General features: G+C 37.1%; 1 protein-coding gene across 1 annotated transcript in view; it reads right to left on the reverse strand.

The window, feature by feature from the left end:
• Nucleotides 1-620: 620 nt before the first annotated feature.
• YIPF7 (Yip1 domain family member 7) overlaps nucleotides 621-23,180 on the reverse strand; it is a 54,615-nt gene continuing 32,055 nt past the window's right edge. Inside the window, exons 4-8 of the mRNA XM_040965749.1 lie at nucleotides 19,251-19,355; nucleotides 14,668-14,829; nucleotides 9,185-9,332; nucleotides 4,138-4,319; nucleotides 621-1,040 (exon numbers count right to left, since the gene is read on the reverse strand). Of these exons, the coding sequence (XP_040821683.1) occupies nucleotides 878-1,040; nucleotides 4,138-4,319; nucleotides 9,185-9,332; nucleotides 14,668-14,829; nucleotides 19,251-19,354 (759 nt within the window). The 5' untranslated portion in view covers nucleotide 19,355 and the 3' untranslated portion in view covers nucleotides 621-877. The remainder of the gene's footprint in view (nucleotides 1,041-4,137; nucleotides 4,320-9,184; nucleotides 9,333-14,667; nucleotides 14,830-19,250; nucleotides 19,356-23,180) is intronic.

Consider the following 23,180-nt stretch of genomic DNA (forward strand, 5'->3'; position numbering starts at 1 on the left):
CCTCACTCCAGCTTCACACCAATGTGGACTGTGGGCAACAATGGTGGTGCCTCAAGTCCTATGTTCCTGCCCACCCACATGGCATACCTGAATTGTATTGTTGGGTCACAATTGAAGGTATTTAAGGGGTGAGTCTATTGATGGGGGAAGTCCTCTATCCCACTCCAGCAAATCAATCAACAAATGTTAAGAACAAAAATATACAGTAATATACTTCAAGGCAAATAGTGAAATGCCCTTTAGTAACATTCTTTTACTATGGAGAAAATGGTAAGCTATGGAAGATATATGCAAGGGAGAAATTATACCACTGCATAATGGTACCTAAATCAAATAAGTGGGGAAGTGCTTGAATCAGTGTGTTATCCAAATGGAAACAGTTGCAGCAGTGAACTAATTCAAAGGCTGTTTTTTGATCCTATTGGTACATATGACTATAAAATATGCTTCTGAACATCACAAATGTGCTTTGTACTACATTCTTTCCCCATGTACATATAATTTAGCCATTGTGAATATTTTCCAAAAGGCTTACTGTAGATTTTATTTCGACAATAAGCATATGGTTCTGTTTACTTATAATTTCTCAGAAACGTATCTATTAGGAAAAATGGCATTCATTTGTACGGCAACTACATACCTTTTTTATTCTTGAATATTTTTAAAAGTTCTACTGCACCAAAACGAGAAGCAAAATATCCTTCCAACCAAATAGGCTATTAGAGCACCGTCCTTAACTGCTATTTGTCTCTTTGCTTGTTACTCTCTCAACAGCAATAAAAAGAGAAACATATCACCAAATTTGAATGCTAACACATTTCCAGGATAATTTGTACAGCAAACAAACTGAAAATTGCAACACCTTCTCAAACAGTCTTCAAAAAACTGTCAGGAGAGCAAACAGTCCATAAAGTAAGGCACAAGGGTAGGCAACGAGAAGCTGCTGTCCTTCCATGTCTAAGGCAGAAATGAAGATCTTAGAGGCCGAAAGGCTACACCAGCCGATGATGACCAAGGCTGCCACGGTCCCAAAGGTGCCCCTGTGGCAAACACAAAAGAGATGGTTGCCTTAGATAGGCAGAAAATAGGCTACTGGGTCAGAATCCACTTTGAAATGCCCTTGGTACAATATGTTTAATAATGTTATCGTTTTGTAACATGAGGTTTTTAAATCATATGAATTCAAAAGGCCACAGCTAGTTAGAAAATGTATGTGTCAAATCACCGTAGAGTATAAATATTTAAACTTGAGTAAAACAGGAATTAGTAAAGGCAGGAATTAGTTGCTTTCAATCTCCTCTATCAATACTCGAACCCAAGCTTCTGCTGTTTCCTTCTATACCACATAGACGGCCTTCTCTTGTAATGGAAGATTCCTTTCTCTTACTTTTCCATAAATATATTCATAGAATGAGAAAGAGAAACAGAGTTTTCTATCATAGGGACTAATTTCCTCTATCCCCTAAGTCCCACTTTTTTGTTTGCGATGGGGAAGTCTGAATATGGGAAAGCACATCTGTGAGTGTCATCTCACCTTACCCTGGCAGAGCCATCTTGAATGTGTACATGGTGTCCATGGGTTTTTTTTTTTTAATTACAATGTGACAATAGATTTGTGCAACCCAATAGCTTCAAGAAGTAACGTGCAATCAATCAGATCTTTCAGGTCAAATAAGTGGGGCAAGGGTGTGGGTCAAGCTGTAGCTTGCAGTGCTGGCATCCCAGTGGTTCAAATCCTGTCTGCTCCACTACTGATCCAGTTCCCTGCTAATCTGCTTGGGAAAGCAGTGAAAGATGGCCCAAGTCCTTGACTCCTGCATCCACACTGGAAACCCAGAAGAAGCTCCAAGTTTCTGGTGTCAGGATAGTCCAGCTCCAGTCTTTGTGGGCATTCGTTTGTCTGTTTCTCTGAAATCTCCCTCTCAAATAAGAGATTTTATTTTTTAAAAGAAGAAAAACAAATAGCAGTGAGGGAATTAGGTCCAGCCCCTTGGAATTAAAAGGAAACAATAAGTGGTAAAGATTATATTTCTTCTTCTGTGTGCAAATTACAGCACATTACTTAGAAAAACAAGACATAAGAACCCCAGGAGAGCTCAGGAGATACCTAGCACCCAGCTTTATGACAGTGACATGACACAAACTTCACAGAAAAGGAGGCAGCAGATGCAGATCTCCCAACCCTCGGCCCATGACTCTTTCTAACACCAACCATGCTGTTTGATCCCATCATGGTTTGACTCTGAAGTTGAAAACTGTTTATTATGAGAATGACAGAAATATCTATATTTTAACAACTGAGCCAAAACAAAATAAGTAAAAAATAACTTCACCAAAATTGTTGGATTTGAACGTGCAAGGTGAGGACTTTAGCTGCTAGGCCACACCGCCGGGCCAGTTCATTCTCTTTTAATGTAGTTTTAAAATTATCCTTCCTAATTTCAGACTGAAAATCTAATGAAAAATTTCAAATTTATGATGACTCTCTAAATCCAACAATTTTGGTTGCTATCAGCTTCTCTAATATTCTCAAGACACAAATTCCAACTTTACTGAAAATGTTTAACATTTAGAACTGTTTTTTTAAAAAATGGATCCTGATACAGTCTTCCGCAAAAGCATCTGGCAAGGTGGAATTGTAGGACTCTGGGCTAACTGTACTGAACAACGCAGAAAATGGACCCATTTGTTAAAAGCACGCAATGTAAAAAATGCAGGCTATTTTCCTTGGAATATATTCAGAAATATAATTCATGTTACATTTATTCGTTCAAGGTGTCCATTTCCTGTTGTTGTTTTCATTTTAAAACATTGAGTACTTACTGTTAAAGAATTTTCTAAGTTTTTCTCAAAATGGCACTTTAAATATGAGGTCTCAGTAAACACAAAAATAAAACACTCCTAATTTAATCACTCCTAATAATGCTTTGAAAAAAAATCATAATTTTATTAAACAAAAGCCATTTACAGGATTTTCCAGTGTGTTTATTTGTGACCTTAGCAAACTGCTTATGTGGTATACTGTCAAATGCATCACTAAGAATGTAAGGCTGGGGCCCGGTGTGATAGCCTAGTGGTTAAAGTCCTCGCCTTGAACATGGCAGGATCTCATATGGGTACTGGTTCTAATCCCGGCAGCTCCACTTCCCATCCAACTCCCTGCTTGTGGCCTGGGAAAGCAGCTTTGGGACCCTGCACCCATGTGGGAGACGTGGAAGAGACTCCTGTTGGATTGCTCCAGCCGTTGAGGCCGCTTGGGGAGTGAATCATCAGATGGAAGATCTTCCTGTCTGTCTCTCCTCCTCTCTGTATATCTGCCTTTCCAGTGAAAATAGAATAAGTCTTAAAAAAAAAAAAAGAATGTAAGACTGGGTTCATAGGAGGAAAAAATGCAAATTGTGTCTCTTTGTATCAAATAGCAAATGTTTATTTCCAAGTGGATGTAAAGAGCATAGCAGTTGACAGAAGACTATATAATTTCTCACTGCCTCTTACCAAAATGATAGTGACACACATATGCCCTGGGAAAGTGCCCAAGAGCAATTTAAATCTGCACTATCCTTAATGGTTTCCCATTGCAAATACAAACTGCGTAAATGAAGCAAGAAAAAATGGGAAGGAAAAACTGTATCGACTGAGCGTATATGCTATAAAATTCTCTAGCATTAATATCCTCATCAGGGTTCCTGGGAATGCTGCGCTGCAAGGCGCCCAGCTGAGAAAGAACAGTTGCTACTAGCCTGGAAGGCAGAGTGCCTGGGAGCTTGAGCAATTTGTCAGTGTTCAGCAGGCACTTACTCTTCCAAAATCAAATAAGTGAATTTTCTGTAGTTGTTATATTACCCATGATAATAGTTCACAATGAAGAATGTGACAACTTAAGAAGTGCCAGTTTTAAAGATAACTTGCCTTAATTTATTTTTTAAATCATTGAAATAGAAACAGCACCTGAGCCAAAGCTAACCTACTTTTCTGAATCCCTTGTGTAGCTTTTAATACAAATGGTTTCTCCAGTTCCACTACCAAAATGATCGGGGGAAAAAAATAGACTTTTGCACTGGTGTGACAAGACTTGGGTGATGACTGTGCATGGGGCAGTGGGTAGGGGTTTATCAATTAGCTCATGCAGAAACTTACTGCAATGAAAAGAAGATGGCACTGCTGGAGAGGATGACCATGGGCAGCAGGCAGTATCCTAGCACACTCGCCACACAGCCATATGACACCCCTGAAGAGCTCATCAGGTTCAGCAAGGCATGAATCCCAAGGCAGCCAATGGCACTCATACCATATACGTAGCCAAACTGAACTTTTCCTGCCTAAGAAAGAAAGAAAGAAAGAAAGAAAGAAAGAAAGAAAGAAAGAAAGAAAGAAAGAAAGAAAAAATGATTTGAAAGCACAACAAACATTGGACATCATTGTGACAATGAAACAGAGAGCAAGCACTTTAGGACCGCTCAGTGCTGTTCCTTATCTTGTAGAATCAGTATTAAGAGCCTGGGAGTTCTGGCAGAAACACTGGCTATATGGCTATCATATGAATTATATTATAAAGCAAACAGCCCTGAATATATTTATGATAGTGTGAACATGCCATTGAAAGAGAAAATATTGCCAGGTTGGTACTTTTTAGTCCTGGATTGTGTATCAGGAATTCAAGCTTAAAGCAAACTATATTTAGTGAATCACTGACTGAGTAAAGGAGTGACTAAAACACCAATTTAGTCTTGGAGATTTATAAAATGTATTACTAAGATGAGTAAGCAAATACGAAATTTACTGTCAAGTCCTATTTTAAGCGTTCTCCATATACTCATTTAATCCACATAAAAACCTTAGGAAGCAGGTGCCATTTTCTATCACTTAACTCATGAGGAAATGGAATGCACAGGAGTTAAGTGACTTCTTCAAGGCAATAAAATGGTAGCAGTGGAAACTGCCTTTCCATCTTGCAATTTGGCTCTAAACCTTAGGTCCCCAAAACTTGACAGGAGCTAAGACAAGGCCTAAATTAGTGAGGGTTAGTTAACGTTAACTCAGCACAACCTAAAGTTATCTGCCTGGAGAATATTTATCTTTTTGATCATGCTCATTACCAAGTAAGTGGTCACACTTTTTGAAGATGTTGGTTTATTTAAACCAACCAGAAATGCAAAAAGGGTACAACCTGCTGCTAATTCACCATGAGATATCTTAATATCTGTTAACCTGAGCATTGCCAAAGATCTAGCAAATAATACATTTGTCTTTTAAATGCACACAAAGATGAATACAACTGCTAGGTAGAGTTTGACTATGCTGCCTCTGGTTTTGGTTTGCATAGGAATTATGGGAAAACAATGAAGGATCTGATAGAAATAGAGAAAGCTTTTTGGTTCTCATTTTTTCCTTCTTCCTTGGCACTAATGCATTTAAAATCATTTGTTCTGCACTCAATTCAGGATAATGGATAAGATCATGACCATGCTAAATTTCAGAACCATCTACCTACTCTTCCAGCATTTGAGGAATTGTGTACTCTGAAGTCCTTTGAGAAAATATTCCTGAGAGTTTGTGGCAGAATTTTCTTCAGCATTAGCCATTGATAGATTTTCTCTGAATATCTTTTGCATTTTTACAAGAAGATTCATTTTATTTATTTGAGAGGCGGGGTTGCAGAGAGAGAGAAGGAAAGACAGTATTTCATTCTCCGGCTCATGCTCCAAATAGCCAAAATGGCCATTTCTCTGCTAGACTTTACAAAGGAGCCAACAGTGTCGTCCAGATCTCCCATTCAGGCAGCGGGGGGGGGGGGGGAGCGCCCATCACGTGGGCATGTCTTATGCTGTTTTCCCGGATGCTTTAGCAGGGAATTGGATTAGAATGGGAGTGGCCAGGACTTCAACTGGTGTCCATGTAGGATGCTGGCCTTGCAGACAAGAGTCTTACTATTCCACACGGCTGACCTCATCTTTTGATTCTTCGGTCTATTTTATGATATAATGCTAACTTTGGTTGTTAGTAATGCACTCACTGTTCAAATGGGTGGGTTTGCTTCACTTAGAAAATAGGGAATAGTTCCAATTACTTTAATGTATTAGAGAAACGGTCTTAATTTATTTGAATGAGACAGTCTTGAGGTAGGACTAGTTGTAATGTAAAAGGAAACTTTCTTACAGCTAATGGACACATGACTAGACTTTCCAGGTCCTGAAAGACAATATTATGAATAAAGTGGAGTTAACAGGCAACACTGAAACTACCATGTCATTACTGACCTTTTTCCTTACATCTTTCTTCTGTTAATTTCTCCAAGTTGTAATTTCATTTGCAAAAATCATTCCCATTTAGAAATCATTTAAACTTTTAATAAGGGTTTATGGTTGAAATAGAAAATAAATGTTTCATTTCGTTAGTCTCTTTTTTTTTTAGTATCCTGCCTATAATACCCTTGTTATCACATCATCCAAAATGGTCATTATTCTTCTGATTATAACTCTATGTTGCCTATGCACTTTTTTTTTCTCAGATCACATTCAAAGCTCCACCACAATAACTAAATGGAGCAATAACTTTAAACCACTTTCCATCTTGGTGTTGGGGTTGGAAATAATTTAAGGGGAAAAAGTAAATAAAGCTCAACTGGTGATAAGGGCATGAATCTGATTTTTCTAATTTTCCTCTTGCAAGCCTAAATAAAGTCCACTAAAAGGCATTGTATGTTAAGTCAACATAAATCATAAAAGTGATTATGAATCTTACATTTCTGTAGATAATGAATGGATTAGATATGGATTCAATATTTTTCTGTCACTTTTTCTGTCACATTTTTCTGTGGCAGCCTAAGTGACTCCTTACTTTTTAATTGTAAACATCTAGTGCAGAGTTAACCTGTATTAACTGGGTTCTGACTTTAATGGCTCTTCAATTAAAATGCAGCTGGAAATTTTGGATAGTCCTTAGCATTCTATATTTATCAGAACCAATTCTGATGTTGCCGCATATAATCCTAAAATCCAATTCATAATATTTTCTTTTTTTAAAAAAGATTTATTTTTTAAAAAATTTTTATTGGAAAGGCAGATATACAGAGAGGAGAGACAGAGAGGAAGATCTTCCGTCCCATGATTCACTCCCCAAGTGAGCATAACGGCCGATGCTATGCCGATCCGAAGCCAGGAGCCTCTTTTGCATCCCCCACGTGGGTGCAGGGTCCCAAAGCTTTGGGCTGTCCTTGACTGCCTTCCTGGGCCACAGGCAGGGAGCTGGAAGGGAAGCGGGGCTGCCGGGATTAGAACCGGCACCCATATGGGATCCCAGGTGTGCAAGGCGAGGACCTTTAACCACTGTGCCATCACACCGGGCCCAATTCATAGTATTTTCATACAAACTTTTGAAACAACATTTTAATAAGTTCAGAACTGAGCTAAAGCTTAGTGATTAATCACAGAAATGCTTTTGTTTTGAAGAAAATGAAGAAATTAAGGCATGAAAACACAAGATCAAAAGTGACGACAAAGTTAGAGGAAGATGTGATTTTCTCACTTCTTCATTTATATTGTTTTGTATTTAAAATATCAGAGATGATATTTAAATTCCTCCAAGTAACACATTCAAGACTGATCTTAAGTATTTTTAGAGGATGTAACATTAATATTTTCTGTACGAAAACAAGCAGCTGATGTATTACAAATGATTTGTAAAAGAAAGATATGTTAATACATTAAGTTGATTGCTTCTGACTGTTTGATTAATTGGCATGGCCTTACTTAGCGGCATAATCTAAGATTATCAAATTACATTGACAAAGACGAAATGAGGGAAGCTGAAGACTAAATTAAAACTCTAGTGGATACACCGTTGCCTTACAAAGTGTGTGTGCTGTGGAACAAGGAAAGAAAGAGGTTATCACTAAACACCACTGTACCTGATCAACATGATGTCATTACTAGCCATTTCACCATACAGATTGTTATCAGTATGTTGACTGATGGGTTAGAATTAATAAGTGAAAAGTGACTAGTTACAAATACATTTTAAGCTACTTTTTGAAAACTCTTGGTTATGTTAAAATAAATTATTCTCATGAGAAACATTAGATAAACGACTCAATTAGTGTCTTAAGAGCTTTTCCTAAAATCTGTAACTTCCTAGATCATTCATCCTACCAGGTTGATCTCATTACTACTAATAAAATGTACTTTTCAGGCTGAGTGGGCCATTTTTTCAACCTCTACTTTTAGTCTTTGCCAACCCCTTCTTGTATAAAAATCAGATTTTTTTTTTACCACTTTTTCCCTCAAAAAATTTAAAATGTTGCAAATATGTTTTCCTAACCATTTTGGTAAATTCGGTGTTATGACTTCTAGATAGAAAAATAAAAGGGGCCCATGTATGAAACATAATGCAGGTTAAATCTAAAATGACAGGAGAAAAATATGTGTTGAGTAAATGTTGTTGCAAAGAAATGTAATTCTCAGGAGTACAATCAGAAACAAAGAAATTCACTTCATCCTCCACAAGATGTGGAAATACTCTCCCAATAAACCCCAATACAGACGCTGATGACCAAAGAACAATCACTGTCTAGTGCCACAACTGACATTTCACACAGAGCAGGAACTGACATGCAGACCTCAAGTCTCCCTAAGCCATGTTCTCCTTCAGCCATCCCAAACTGAAAATCTTTGTATTTACTGACCTATTTATTAATGTTTATACATCTGAGAGAAAGAGACCGAGATGGCGTTCCCATCGTCTGGCTCGCCAAAGGCCCGCAGTGCAGATCTCCCTTATGGCTGTCAGGGACATGAACCACCTGCGCCCTTCCTTCTGAAGCTCCCTGTAGTGTACTGTGGCAAGGCAAGGAGGCTGTAGCCCAGCGCAGGTGCTGCAGGCGACATCCGCCACCTTACCTGCATCCTAACGGCAGCCTAACTGCCTCTGACTGCCTCCTTGACTGCAGGAAAGGCATCCATGACTGCTTGTTTTGGTGCAATGTTGACCTACTGGCTTGATTTTTGAAATTCATGTTCGAATTTCAAATTTTATTTTTGTCACTAGGATTTGATTAAATATGTCTCACTAAAAAAGGTGGCATCTGACGTTTTGTCTATTTTCTTGAGAAGCAGCAGGCATTATTTTTGCATTTACAGAGGTAGTTTCAAAACTGACACCGGAAAGGACAAGCCATAGCATCAGGTACCAGAAGCAGGGTGGCTCCCAGGGCTATGCAAAAAAGGATGGGCCCGGTAAGATCCGTTTCGTTCATGATGCTGCCATCTGCTGGCTTCATTGGGTTTAATACCGTCAAGGTTTTTTGCCAAATGTGATCAAAATTGATTCCAAGTTCTGCAAAGAAAAAATAAATTAAAAAATAAAACAAATATTCGAAAGCACAAATGAGTTCTATTCCTTAATAAATCATTATGTATCGTTCATTTACTTAGTAAATGTCTTCATGAAGACAAACTAAAATTCATTGCGGCCAGTGATCTAAAAAATACGTTTTTAAAGGAATTCCATCAAGATAAAATTTTTCTGATTTACATAATACACATAAGCTTCAAATCTAGTTAAGAATCGAGAAATAGATGCTATGCTGTCAAAAATAAAGTAGTAAGCAACAATCACGCATCTCATGCTGTTGTCCATTTAGAGATTTCCTGTACTTTCATTTGTTACTACTTGTAAAATGTCATATCTAGAACGTCATCGTTTTTCAACCAGTGGATATTAGCTAACCTGAGAAAGGTGAGCTCAGGCCTGGAATTTCATTTCCACTCTTCGCATTTCCACTGCGAAGCGGGAATTTACACTGCACGCCTGATCTTTCGCAGAGGAGAAAGGAGGAAGGCTTTTCCTGTTAGTAAAAATAATCATGATGTACATGCACATTTTTACAAGGTCAGTGTCCTGTACTATGAGGTTGTGTCAATGTATTCAAACATTGAGTTCTGGAGACAAATTAACCTTGCTTTTTAGTGCATGGTAAGGCCAGAATAAAATATCCAGAAACATCATGGTCAGTTCTGAATCCAAACTCATTTATAAATTTTTAATTTTTTAAGACATCCACTGAACAGAGAACCAAATATTGACATCAAATTGGTTTCTTTTTTCTCCATTCCTGTAAACTGCGACGGATATTAGTGTGTAGGGAAAAGTGTAATTTAACTATATAGAAACCAGCAATCAAACCAATTAGGTTACCTCAATAATTGATAAATTTCAATATAGATAAAGCAGAAGCTAGGAAGAATGAATGCTACTTTATTGTGAGTGCATCTATTTCGACTAAAATGAGCTGCACTTTAGCATGCGTTTACTATGGGCCACACAACATTTGCATTGCATTACACACACACACACTGATGTTATGACATGCAATGAGACTTGTACTTTTATTTCTATTTATTACATTAGATGATTGAAGTCTCAAGAGATTAAATAATATGTCCAAGGTCACAGTGCGAATAGTATAAAAATCTAGGCTTCAAACTGAACGATCTGATTGGAGAAGACACGTTTTTAATCTTGCATGTGTGGTGAGGTCACTGTGCGCCTAGTCTCATAATGTTTTACTATTGTTTTTACTTAATTTTTTTAAGATTTATTTTATTTTAGTTATAAAGGCAGATTTACAGAGAGAAGGAAAGACAGAGAAAGCTCTTCTATCCGATGGTTCACTCCCCAAGTAGCCACAATGGCTGGAGCTGAGCCAATTCAGAATCAGGAGCCAAGAGCTTTTTGCAGGTCTCCCACATGAGTGCAGGTTCCTAACATCCTTGACTGGCCAAGGACACAAGCAGGGAGCTGTGGAGCAGCTGGAACTTAAACTGGTGCCTACACGGAATCCTGGCAGATGCAAGGTGAGAATTTAATCATTGAGCCATCGCACCAGGCCCTAATATATATCCGTTGATCTGAAAGGCAGAGTTACAGAGGAGAGGGAGAAAGATCTTCCTTCTGCTGGCTCACTAAGCAGATGGTTACGACACACAAAGCTGGGACTGGTGGGAGCCAGGAGCCAAAAGCTTCATCGTGGTTTCCCACTTAGTGTAGAATCCCAAGCATTTGTGCTGTCTTTATTATCTTTCCCGGTGCATTACTGGGAGCTGGACCAGAGGAGGAACAGGTGGGCCTCTAGTGCTGGCTTAATGTACAGTGCCACCAGTGTCCATTTGAGTTGATTCTAGTTCTCCCATGGAAAGGAGTGTCTTCTTAAATTCATTTAACTTTTTTTTAAAGACTTAATTTATTTTTATTGCAAAGTCAGATATATACAGAGAGAGGATAAGAGACAGAGGAAAATCTTCCATTCGATGGTTCACTCCCCAAAGTGACCGCAACGGCTGGTGCTGCGCCGATCCGAAGCCAGGAGCCAGGAACTTCCTCCAGGTCTCCCGGCACATTCCAGACAAGAACTTCAGGTTCTAGGTCATTGCGCCCGGCTCAACTTTGTATTTTTTAAGATTTATTTTGTTTTTACTGGAAAGTCAGATATACAGAGAAGAGGAAAGACATAGAGGAAGAGCTTCTATCTGTTGATTCACTCCCCCAAGAGGCTGCAATGGTCAAGTTACACCGATCCGAAGCCAGGAGCCAGGCGCTTCTTCAGGGTCTCCCACATGGGTGCGGGGTCCCAAGCCTTTGGGCTGTTCTCGACTGCTTTCCCAGGCCACAGCAGGAAGCTGGATGGAAAGCAGGGCTGCTAGGATTAGAACCAGTATCTATATGGGATGCTGGCATGTGCAAGGGGAGGACTTTAGCCACTAGGCACCATGCCCTGCTAAATTCATTTAACTTTCCTTCTCAGAATTTAGCAACCCCTCTTTGGTCAGTTCAACTTCTTTACAATGGCATGCACCACTGAAGCACCATGCCTGGCGACATTGAGTGTACACAGGCTGCAAGGACTTCTAATGATTTACAGGACATGGAGGGAACTTACTTGAACAACCCAGAAATTCTAAGGTGAACTAGACAGTTTTAACTGGGACAGAAGGGAGATTCTTTAACTCAGTTAGTGCCCAGTTTGATAAGTGTTGCTCCAAAAATATAAGGAATTAAGCTGATTGAATTAGTTGGAAATAATAAGAAAATGATTTAAATTTCAAATTCCATGTCTTAGTCTTCATTTTTCAGTGTATTTTTACTGTCCTAATGAGTATACACTTTGAACAACAAACTCAGTTTACTAAGTTTAAAATAAAGTTAGACTAGCATAATTTTCAAATTTTAGAAAATGGGCAGCTTAAATTAATTTCACCACAGGTGGTTATTTTCAAACATTACTCTTAATTTTGAAATAATAGTACTGCTACATTTTTTATATTTACCACAATAAGATAGTCATTAATTCCAAACACCTTTTTCTCAAGAAAAAAAGATCATTTATGAAAAACTCCAATGAGCAGATTTTTTTAAAAAATGATTCATTTATTTATTTATTGGAAAGTCAGAAATACAAAGAGGAGAGACAGAGAAAGATCTTCTGTTCGCTGATTTACTCCCCATGTTGCCACAAGCGCCAGAGCTGAGCTGATTTGAAGACAGGAGCCTCTTCTGGGTCTCTCATGAGGATGCAGGGTCCCAAGACCAAGGAACAATTTTTTTTTATGCAACAGTATTAATGATAACAACCACTTTTTGATGATTTAATTAACTTCTGCACATTTTTCAGCATTAAGTCATGAAATAGTGAGTGAACATAAAACCTACTAAATATTTTATAGAAGCTAAAGATTTTACATGCTTAGTACAGAATATTTGTATTCAAATTTATTACAGAAGATGCAGATGAGATGTAAGTATTTGTTAATTGTAAATAGCCTAATATAACACCTTATTATGTGAATAAAAATGAAACTGCAGTGAAATTTGCATGCGAAATTTATTGTTTTGCTGTCATCTAGTGGTAGTAAAGTATATGACACATATGCTATAAAAACAAGTTAAGATCCTTATTTTCCATCCTAATTGTGGCACTGGCACATCAAATTATGCTACAAATATAAACATAAGTAATATTTTTCTGGTTTGACAGACTTGATCTGACTTAACATAAAAATTGTACATTATCAACTCACATAAGTTACTGTTCTTACATAAGACCTAACAAGAAATTTAGAGTAAAATGCACTTAAGGAATGAATAGGCACATTTTAAAGTCATGTGATTTGTGAAGGGAATAACCTTTATTACAGCTCCACAACTCTGTAGGCCATTTTGATGTGTGCTTAATAAAAACCGGCAAATGTCAATTGTATCTCTTCCAGAAATCATATCCATGGCTTTATCTTTATACCTTTAGACAAAACTTTATAGTCAAAATATGATTCAACTTTGACTTTCAACAACTCAAAAATACATATTTCATGGAAAAAGCAGGATTTAAGTATGCATGTATAATCATAAATACACATACATTCATAGGAACAGAATGAAGGCTAGAAGGAAAAATTAAATTACTAATGGTAGTTCCTGTCTTGGAGGCAGATTTGAGATTATTTTTATATTCTTATATACATCTTTACATATTTTCTAAACACTATCATAAATAAAAGTAGACAACTGACAGAGACGTTGTTGGAGTGAAGGCAAGGATTTAGGAAGAATCCTTGGTAACTTTCTGTTACTTATTAAACAGGCAAAACAGAATGAACTGAATGAGCATAACTGATCAAGTCATCTAGCCAGTTTTCCCACAGCCAAAAAATCTATAGAATCTTCTATATGTTCTCTGGTGTTTTCAAATTTTTACAGTTTTAAGGCAAAGGATAAACAATGTTTGAACTCTGGATTGTTGTGTTCGTATATGGCTAAATGGGTCCCTGATGTAAAAGAGATTTCAATCAGTTCCCTTTCATTTGACTAGAAATAAAAAAAAAAAATAACTCAAAACAGTTACACTGACTATTCCTGTTTGAGCCTCAAATCGAATCCCATTTGTATTTTTAATTTTGTGTATCTATAGTTATAGTATCATAATGACATTCTTGAAGAAGGAAAGCAGCAGGTAGAGGATACCTGCATCCAAAAAATAATCATGAAACTTGCATGCAAATTTTTTGAAAAAAAAAACTTTTTGTTTTTGAAACCTCCAATGACACTGAACGGGAACGATATCCCAAGTTTCCTTTGTATCAGCAATGTAATTTCCTGCCATCCCTTTCTTCTCCCAGTCATGCCATGTTAAGATGAGGCAGATTGCTTGAGTCTGGGAAGAGAAAAGCTGGCTTATCTCCATGTCAGCACCAACTCACAATATTCATCTGAGAAACTGCCTCCTTGCTCCAGGCAGGCATAATTGGAAATAAAAAATCTGCTGTTAGGAAGCACTTCATTAATGGGAGCACAAGGGCCACTGCTTTAATAGAATCACTCTGCCAAAGGACACGTTTTCTGTTGCCTAGAGGTGCCAGAGGATCCTGATGGAATACTAGCAAAGAAACGTTTTAATAACGGCAGCAATGTCATAGCAATAGCACATGCATGCTTCCAACACACCACAGAACAACAGCACACACAATACTACAAACTTCCACGATGTAAGAGTCTTGATTTAGCACACTTGTTCCATGTCACCCATGAAATACACACACGGCAAGCTGCAAGCATACATTAAGGCTGCAATTATTCTTCGAGCTGTGCACACACTAATGATACACATTCCGTAACTTATCTTCTAGCAAAGGAGGTTCTTCATCAAAGCTGTCTATATAAGGAGACTGTGAATAGTAATCAGAGCTGGATACTGGCTGAAAAAATTGCCCCGTGTAGCCTGACGTCATGAGCATCTCCGGTGGAACAAAAGAGGCAGGCTGAGCTTGTTCGCTGGCGGGTTGTCTGGAAAAGGAAAAACACAGACATTTCTGTGAAATGGATATTATAGCAGATCAGGAAATAAAACTACAATTTTCATTTCATGAATTTGTCTATCTTTATGAATGCTTTGCCATGAAGACATAGCGTGCTTATAAGTTGTTCTGCCCCTCCCCAAAATAACATAAGGGACTTCTAGTAAAATAACCAATACCAACAAGAAACAACTAAGCATATACAATGTGCATCCTCTCATATTTTCTTCATTTGACTGCATAAGATAAAAATCATGCTTTTACTCCCATTTTACCGGAAAACAAATACAGGCTCAATGACTTGCCCATGTCATTGTTACTACACAGTAACACTGCAGGTTCTGGACTCCAGATTGAAATTTTCTTAGCAGATGCTGCACCCTGCACAGTGCTCCATTGTCACTTACCTCCAGGGTTCCTATGCACCTATAGAAACCTCAGAAAAGTATGTAATTGTACCTTCAAGTCACAGGAAAGCACAAATACATAAACCAATGGGTACCCACAGAGAAATACACCTCAAATTTCTAGCCACTCAGAAATATTGCTAATTGAATTATACTATAACCAACTTTAGCATCCCTCTTTGGAAATGTGAAATTTAGTGCTGTCAAAACATGGTATCTCAATATTTTCTTAGCTATGTTTTTCTCTTTTTTATTTTATCACTTATGTGATAAAACTGAAAAGGAACAACTTTTCTAAATAACTGCATGCAGTTAGAGAAAGGGAGGGAAATAGGTATATGGGTATATGGGATTCTTTGTTAAAGTTACATAACTTTTATTTCAAAGCAAGAGAAGTAATATAAAGAATTGTCCATTAACATCTTTAAGACTTTTTAATCACCAAATCCTGTTGGACTAAAAACACAGTCTTAAATATACAATCTCATATTTTGAACTTTATAAGTCACTGTGATCTCTGTATGCTGAAATATTTACAAAATGTATTGTGATACATTCCTTTAAACGATAATCTTAATATGATGTCTGTTAGTAAAATATTGAACCTTCTTTATGCGACTAGATCTGACCATGAAACTCTCCTGTTTGGACATATAAGACCAACGTGATAAAGAAATACACAATTGGGGCTAGTGCTATAGGGCTGGTATTACATACGGCCCCAGCTTGAGTCCTGGCTGTTCCACTTGGGACCCAGCTGCCTGCTAATGTGCCTGGGAGAGTAGCAGAATATGGCCCAAGTTCTTGGGTCTGTATGCCTATGTGGGAGACATAGAGGAAGATCCTGACCCCTGGCCTTTAACCAGTCCATCTCCAGCTATTGTCGCCATTTGGGGAGTGAATAAGTGATTAGAAGATTTATCTCTGCCTCTCCTTCACTCTCTGTAAAATCTGCCTTCCAAATAAAAATAAATCTTAATTGTGAGGTGCCTAAAAAGGTCCCTTCAGGAGAGTCAGCAGCATTCATAGTTCTTTTTTAAGTCCCAACACTGTATACTGGCATTTCAGACTTGAGTGGACCATGCAATAGTCAGATTTATCCTAAAGCAACATGGCCTCTGAAATCAAATCCTGGTGTTTAAATCCCTGTTTTATAATGTTAGGCACTTTATCTCATCTTCTGTTCCTCCGTTTTCTTTTTTGTAAATGAATAATAAATCCCCAAATAGCCTCTAAAGGATTCTCTTTCTTATATGGTATATACATTTCTGAGTCAACAGAATTTAATATTTATTTGCCAATGAAAATGTAGAAAAGCAGTCATGATAATATCTGTAGTTGAAGATATATATACTTTCTTTAGCTTATTTCATAATCATTAGCGATATACTCTACTGGAGTTTATCTTTCAGGAGTCACTGGTTTGGAGTCTCATCAGCTGATGTTGCTTTGTCTTTGCAGTCTCACACTGGGAGAATACAGGCACTTGAAACAAAATTATACACTAACAACAGAAATTCTCAGTTGGCTAAAAAAAAAAAAAAAAAAAAAGTTTAGTCTGGACTTCCAGCAACATTTTATGTACATTGCTCTTCAGTTGAGACAGTAATCAGGCATTCTAAGTGACCTTTTCAAGACAATATTGTATGGACTCAGGTCAGTGGTATTTGGTCTAGAGGGAAGGTGGACAAAGTGGTTGTCTTATGCAAAATTTACAGATCTGACATGATCCAGCTGGATATTAAGGGATGCCTTGACTTTTATTTGTAATGCCTAGGTTAGTTCATACGAGCAGTCTGCAGATTCAGACATGGTGATGGGTTATTACAACTCTTTCAAAACATCCAGTGAAAATTGTTATCTTCTTTCTGTAGCAGTATTTATTTTATTTCTCCAGATACCGAGTAGAGTCCTCAATTTAAAAACTGAACAAATCTGATAGAAAAATATAGTCTACATATAGGTTTCTGAAAATCACCCTGTATGAATTATTGGATAGTTTACTTTTTTAAAATGGAAAATACATTCATTCTAAAATGAAAAGCCCTTTGTTTAAAAACTAATATTTTCATCTCTCACTAGAGAGTATGGCCAACCAGGTTTCCAGTTAGTATGTCATTGTTCCAAAAAGGGCGTTTAAAATAAGCGCCCATATACAACAGTTAAAAAGGTTTACAGGAGAAAGAAAAGGTAGGTGTGTGTGTGTCTGTGTGTGTGTGTGTGTGTGTGTGTGTGTGTCTGTGTGTGTGTGTGTTTATGAGAGAGAGACAGAAAGACAGAGAGTAGAGAAGTGAGAGAAAGAGGGAGGGGAAGGGATCAGCTGACTGATTTATCATAACTATCCTCAAGGTTCCTGCACCTTTTGCTGGGGTATACTTGAAATCATATGCTGATTTTAGGTATATTTTATTGAACTAGGCATGATATGAATAAAAGATCAAATCTTTAAAGATCCTTTAATGTATATCTGTAAATTACTGACCTGATTCCATATTTAATGAACCTCTTAAAGCTACTGCGGCTAAGATGTCCTTCTCTAATTCCTGAGATTTGCAACGTGGATTGGAATTTAAGAGTTACCTCATCCAAATCAGGACTTGGGCTTGAATGCTAAGCATCTAAAATAGGCAAGGCTATAAACTTGATACATTATGAGCATGAGTTTTCCTCATTTGCTTACATTAATTTCCATCTTTATCATCTTTATTTCTGGGAAATATTAATGCATGAAATCAAATCGAGGAAGAAAAATGAAGTTCAGGGGATGGGGGAGTAAGACTGTGCTCCATGAGCCATCGCCTAAGGAGAAAGTTTAAATTTCTCTTTTGGACTTTCCAATTTTCTTCATTTAAAAACAAACATGCTACTCAAATGCTTATCCTATCTAGAAGGAAAGTAGAGAAAAGGGACAGAAAATTCAAGGCAACTGGTTCCCTTTTATAAAATAGGCATAGGGAGATGACTCGGCCTATTGCATAGGTTTCCCATGAGATACTTTAATGTTGTAATATCTCAGTGCTTGAACTATTCCTCTAATTCAAACTCTCTATTTCTTTACATTCAGAATTGTAAATTGTAAAAGATAGACTGATTTAGAAGGATAGCATAGCAGTGTGAATGACTTCAAATTCCAGGTAAGTAATTTTTCAGTTAAAAAAAATCATGCACTAATACATTTCCCTGGTCTTTTGAGCTGTGATTCAGAAACAGCATCCATAAACAAGCTTGTGAGAGTAGCATATATTCACATGTGCTGTCGGTTTGATCATTGATCAGGGAGCAAAGATCAATTTTCCTGGACAGAATGGACTGTCTCCCAACTTTTATTTTTGTTTGTTCATTACCCATTCCATTTGAATTATTTAAACTACATTTGTATATTTAAGAAAAAAATCTTCAACAATTAATACATTGAAAATATATTATGAGGTGAGTTGGCCTAGAGTTATAGGGGTGGCATGATTACCAAAAATTAGTTTGCTTGGCATGTCTCAGTCAATTTTTATTGTCTTAATAATATTAATACCTTAGTTTGTTGTTAATAAAAATATCTTGATTTACAATAAACTACTTGACCACCTTAGTTGTAGGCCTAAAACAGCTTTGGATAAAAATCCCAACTTTTTTTCTTAAATAGCTGTGTGACCCCAGAAAGTTCCTTACTTTGCCTGTGCGCTTGCTGTCTCATATGTGACATGTGGACAACAGTCAGACCTAACCCTCAGAGTTGTGTGAAGATGCACTGAGTTTATTTATTTCACTTGAAGCTTAGAATGATTCCTAACAAGTAGTAACAGCTCAATAAGCATAGAACAGGTGAAGAGGTGAAGATTCTCCAAGTTTATTCTCCTAGACCCATAAAACAGCTACATAACCAAATAAAGTTTAAGTGATTGTGACAACAAAGCATTACTTGCTTTCATAGTCATGTTTATATGGATAAATAGTATTCATATAACATTTTTTTAATTGAAAGCTTATTATCCCAATATAAAATTCTTACCTTCTAGATCCATAGGCTTCAGAATCATCAGCAATCTGCTCTTGATTATCGATGGTATAATTAGATTGGTAAAAATCAGGGTCAAATTGCCCCCAGTTTGACATCCTGAAAAACAAGAGTGTGTTATACTAAGTTCATAAGTCAATACGATTTCTTTTGGAGTATTATTTTTGGGGGGTTTTTAATTGGTAATATGATAATCCCTTGGTGCCTTTTAGAGAACAGAGCATTATTTGTAGGATACTGAAATATATGGCAGAACCTCATTTACAAAGTGTTACCTTTAATTACTTTCTCCAAAGAATTCACATCTTTAGGATGATTTTGACTAAGTAGACTTTTAAAAATATATATTTTCAATTTATTTGAGAGGGCTGAGGGTAGGATGAAGCCAGGAACCAGAAACTACATCGTGGACTCCTACTGCGGCAGCCGTCTCCTTCTGCCATTCCAAGCACGTTAGTTGGGGGCTTGATAGGAAACAGATAGCTGGGATTCGAGCTGGTGCTCGTGAGTAGAACTCTAGTGTCCTAGGCAGCAGCTTAATCTGCTGAGCCAGAACACTGGCTTTCCAAAACTTTTATTTTAAAGAAAAAGTTAAGTTGAAAAATCACTGAAGAAATCAGCATAATTATAATAATCTATGAAAAACTTCTTATCATAAATTTAAAAGGAATTAAACAGCCATAGCTCTAAGAGCCTGATTAATCGGAAATATTCAAGTAGCAGCTGTCAAATGTATCAAATATGCTCAGTTAATTTAAAAGACAAAGTTTTTCTAAAATTAGATACAATGTATCTGACTTAATGATTCAAGATTTTCTTCATGAGTCATATGCATAAAAATAACAATGAGTGAGGTCGGTTAAAACTAGGGCCTGGTGATAAATCTTTTGATAATTTAGCATTTAAAGAACTTGAAATACAATAGTACAGCTTTTACAACTCAGAAAAAACATATTATTAGGCATTATCAAAAAGAATAAAGGATGAATTCACCTAAGACACTAAATTTTCATAACATACAATGTCTTACATAACATAGTCATCAACAAAGTCATAATGTAGCCCAGTTTTTTTTTTTTTTTAATGCAAAGTCTTTTAGAAGGATCCGAACATACCTCTCTATATTTTATGGCTTGCGACCCTCCAACAAATGTAGCTCTACTGTGAAAATTCAAAGCAAATCAGTTGGTGAAGGATGACATCCTGGCTATATATAAGTGTCTAAATTTGTACTCTGATGCTTAGAATAGATGCCACAGCGAGAGTGGGGGAGGGTGCAGATAGCCTACCAAAAGTCCAGTACTGTTAGATGATTTGTTATGGCTTACGAACAGTGAACAGCATACAAGCATATAACTTGATAAAATGGAAAGATAGATTTAGGTGTCCTTGTGAGCATGTCTGTTAACTTTGAGATAAGATCATCTGTTTGACCCAAGCAGGAGAAAGTAAGAGCCCTCAATACTTTTAACTTAATGATCAAAATAAATATAAGCAACCTTTGCAAAGTGTCCTGTTGGTATGCAATAAAATGTAATGATTGGTGAATGATCTTAAAAGGAAGACCTTGGCACTGAAATAAGAATGGTGGGTTGTCAATCTTGTCCAAATCTGAATACATAAACAGTATTTAAGGAGATGATAGTCTGCATCTTCATTTTCTTACTTCTCTAACCGAAGACTGCTTCCCACTTGCAGGACATTTTTTATCCCATTTTCCATCCAGCCCTGACCAACAGTAAATGCCAGCCCCATCAGCACCCTGAGGAAATACCCGAGTTAATTACCTCTATGTCAGTTGGTCACCAGAGTTTTTAATAAATCCTTAACTTTTTTTCCCATCTCTAATGCTATCCGCCTTGTTCAAGCTATCCCCTTTTCCTCACTTACACATCTGTTTTTAATTATTCAAGCAAATGAAATACCATTTGTAAAGTAGCAGGCTGGTAGCACTTAATGAAGCTTATAAAAGAGACTTCAGAAATTATACTTTGAATGGTACAGTGACTTGTCAAAATCAGGGAAGCCATCTCTGCCGTAGCTAGCTGCAATTAGCAGTGGGAATCAAAGAGAAGCATTTTTCATGTATAATTTCTTAATATCTCTTGGGTGATCTGTCAAGTGTTGAAAGTACTGTGAGCTGTTTAACATCCACATCTACAACAAACCGTCCTATGCTAAATGAGAGGATGAATGGTTGGGTAAATTGGTGATTGATCCCTGCAAAGTCACACATGCAGTATATGACAGAGCCAATCTGCAGCATCAATTCTTTCACTGAGACCAGTTCCTTTCATTGCTCTGGTTGTTGTTTTTCCCCTAAAGATCATGGCTGCCAAAATTCTGGTTTTCGTTTGTCATTGTGTGTGTCATAGCACATAGAGCATTCCATGTAAGTGCCACTTTGTGTCCTGGCTGCTCCACTTGTGAACCGGCACATTGCTACTGGTGTGAGAGAAGCAGCAGAAGATGGCCCACTTACGGCCCTAGGCACCCAAGTGCAAGACCGAGATGAAGCTCCTGACTTTGACCTGGACCAGCCATGACCACCTGCGGCTGTTTGGCGAGTGAACAAACTGACGGAGAATTTCTCACGCTCTCAATTTTAACTTCCAAATAAATGAGTAACTTTTAAAATAAAATTCTGGTGTTATCAATGTATTTGTTTGGAAACATTACATGGCATCATTTGCAATCTTCCAAAAATATTTTTCAGCTGAACAGACCTGCCAATGACTCTGGAGAAACATATGTCGTTATTTTCTATCTCTGCAGATAGCAATGAGAAATGAGTTGCTTATACCAGGGTTTATCAAGTAATTATTTTTGGAAAACCGTACTGCAATTTAGTGCATGATGATTTCATTTTATTGAAAAAGTAGTACTCATGCTAATGCAGGGAAAAATAAAATGGGATTCTGTTTTTTCATGATTTTAATGCATTTAGATAAGCATTCTGTATGGGTTCTTTTTGTTAGTACCGCTTTTTAGAAGACTGAAACTTCAGCCCTGATTATCACATTATTTATTTTTGAATGTTTCCGTGTTTGTATATAGTTTCATAAAAATGGGCATGATTTCCTGCTTCATTCATGAATTGTAAAGCGCCCAATATGTTCTATGGCAAGGGGGAAGAAGGAAACCACAGAGCTTTGCTTCATTAAATACCATCATGACTTTTAATTGCGATACTTCTTATTAGCTTTCATTTTTGTCTTCCTAGCTATCTACCCAATTGGATAGTTACCTCCTTTGTGGGTAAAAATGGATAAAAGTTATTCCTAATTTCCTATCCTGTCTCCCTCATCTTACCTTACAAGTTTTATTTTCCCATTTATTACATATCTAAATAATTGATCATTATATATGTATAACTTTTAGTGTGCATATATCTGTATGTTAATGAATTTTGTAGAAAATGTAAAGACTAGACATGATTTTTGCAAAAGAGTAATTACCTTAGTGGCTACCAAGTACTAAGTGATCAATAAATGTTATCATTACACTTTGAGGTGCAAAATTAAGTTGAATCAATAGCTTCAGTACATACACCCATATGTGCTCATGTATTAATCATCACAGTTTAGCTTTACAATAAAGGAAATATACATCAAGAATACACGTTACCGAAAGAAAGTGATGCTGATATGTGGGGTTATTAGCATTTGCAAATGCTCTGTGTTATAGACAGATTATGGTTAGAGATTAAGTATTTTTGAACATTCAACTTAAAAAAAAAAAAACTTATTTGAAAGTCCGAGGGAGAGGGCAAACAAGATAGACCTGATACATGTTTTTTGCACAGCCCCATCCAGGTGCCAGAACAGCTTTATGTAGGCCAAATCAAAGCCAGGAGCTGCCAGCTTACTCCATATCCCCCTTGTGGGTGGCAGGCATCCAACGATTTGAGCCATCATCTGCCAC

The sequence above is a fragment of the Ochotona curzoniae genome, unplaced genomic scaffold (assembly GCF_017591425.1).
Source record: "Ochotona curzoniae isolate NIBS_2020 unplaced genomic scaffold, NIBS_Ocur_1.0 scaffold_4505, whole genome shotgun sequence".
NCBI classification, from domain to species: Eukaryota; Metazoa; Chordata; class Mammalia; order Lagomorpha; family Ochotonidae; genus Ochotona; species Ochotona curzoniae.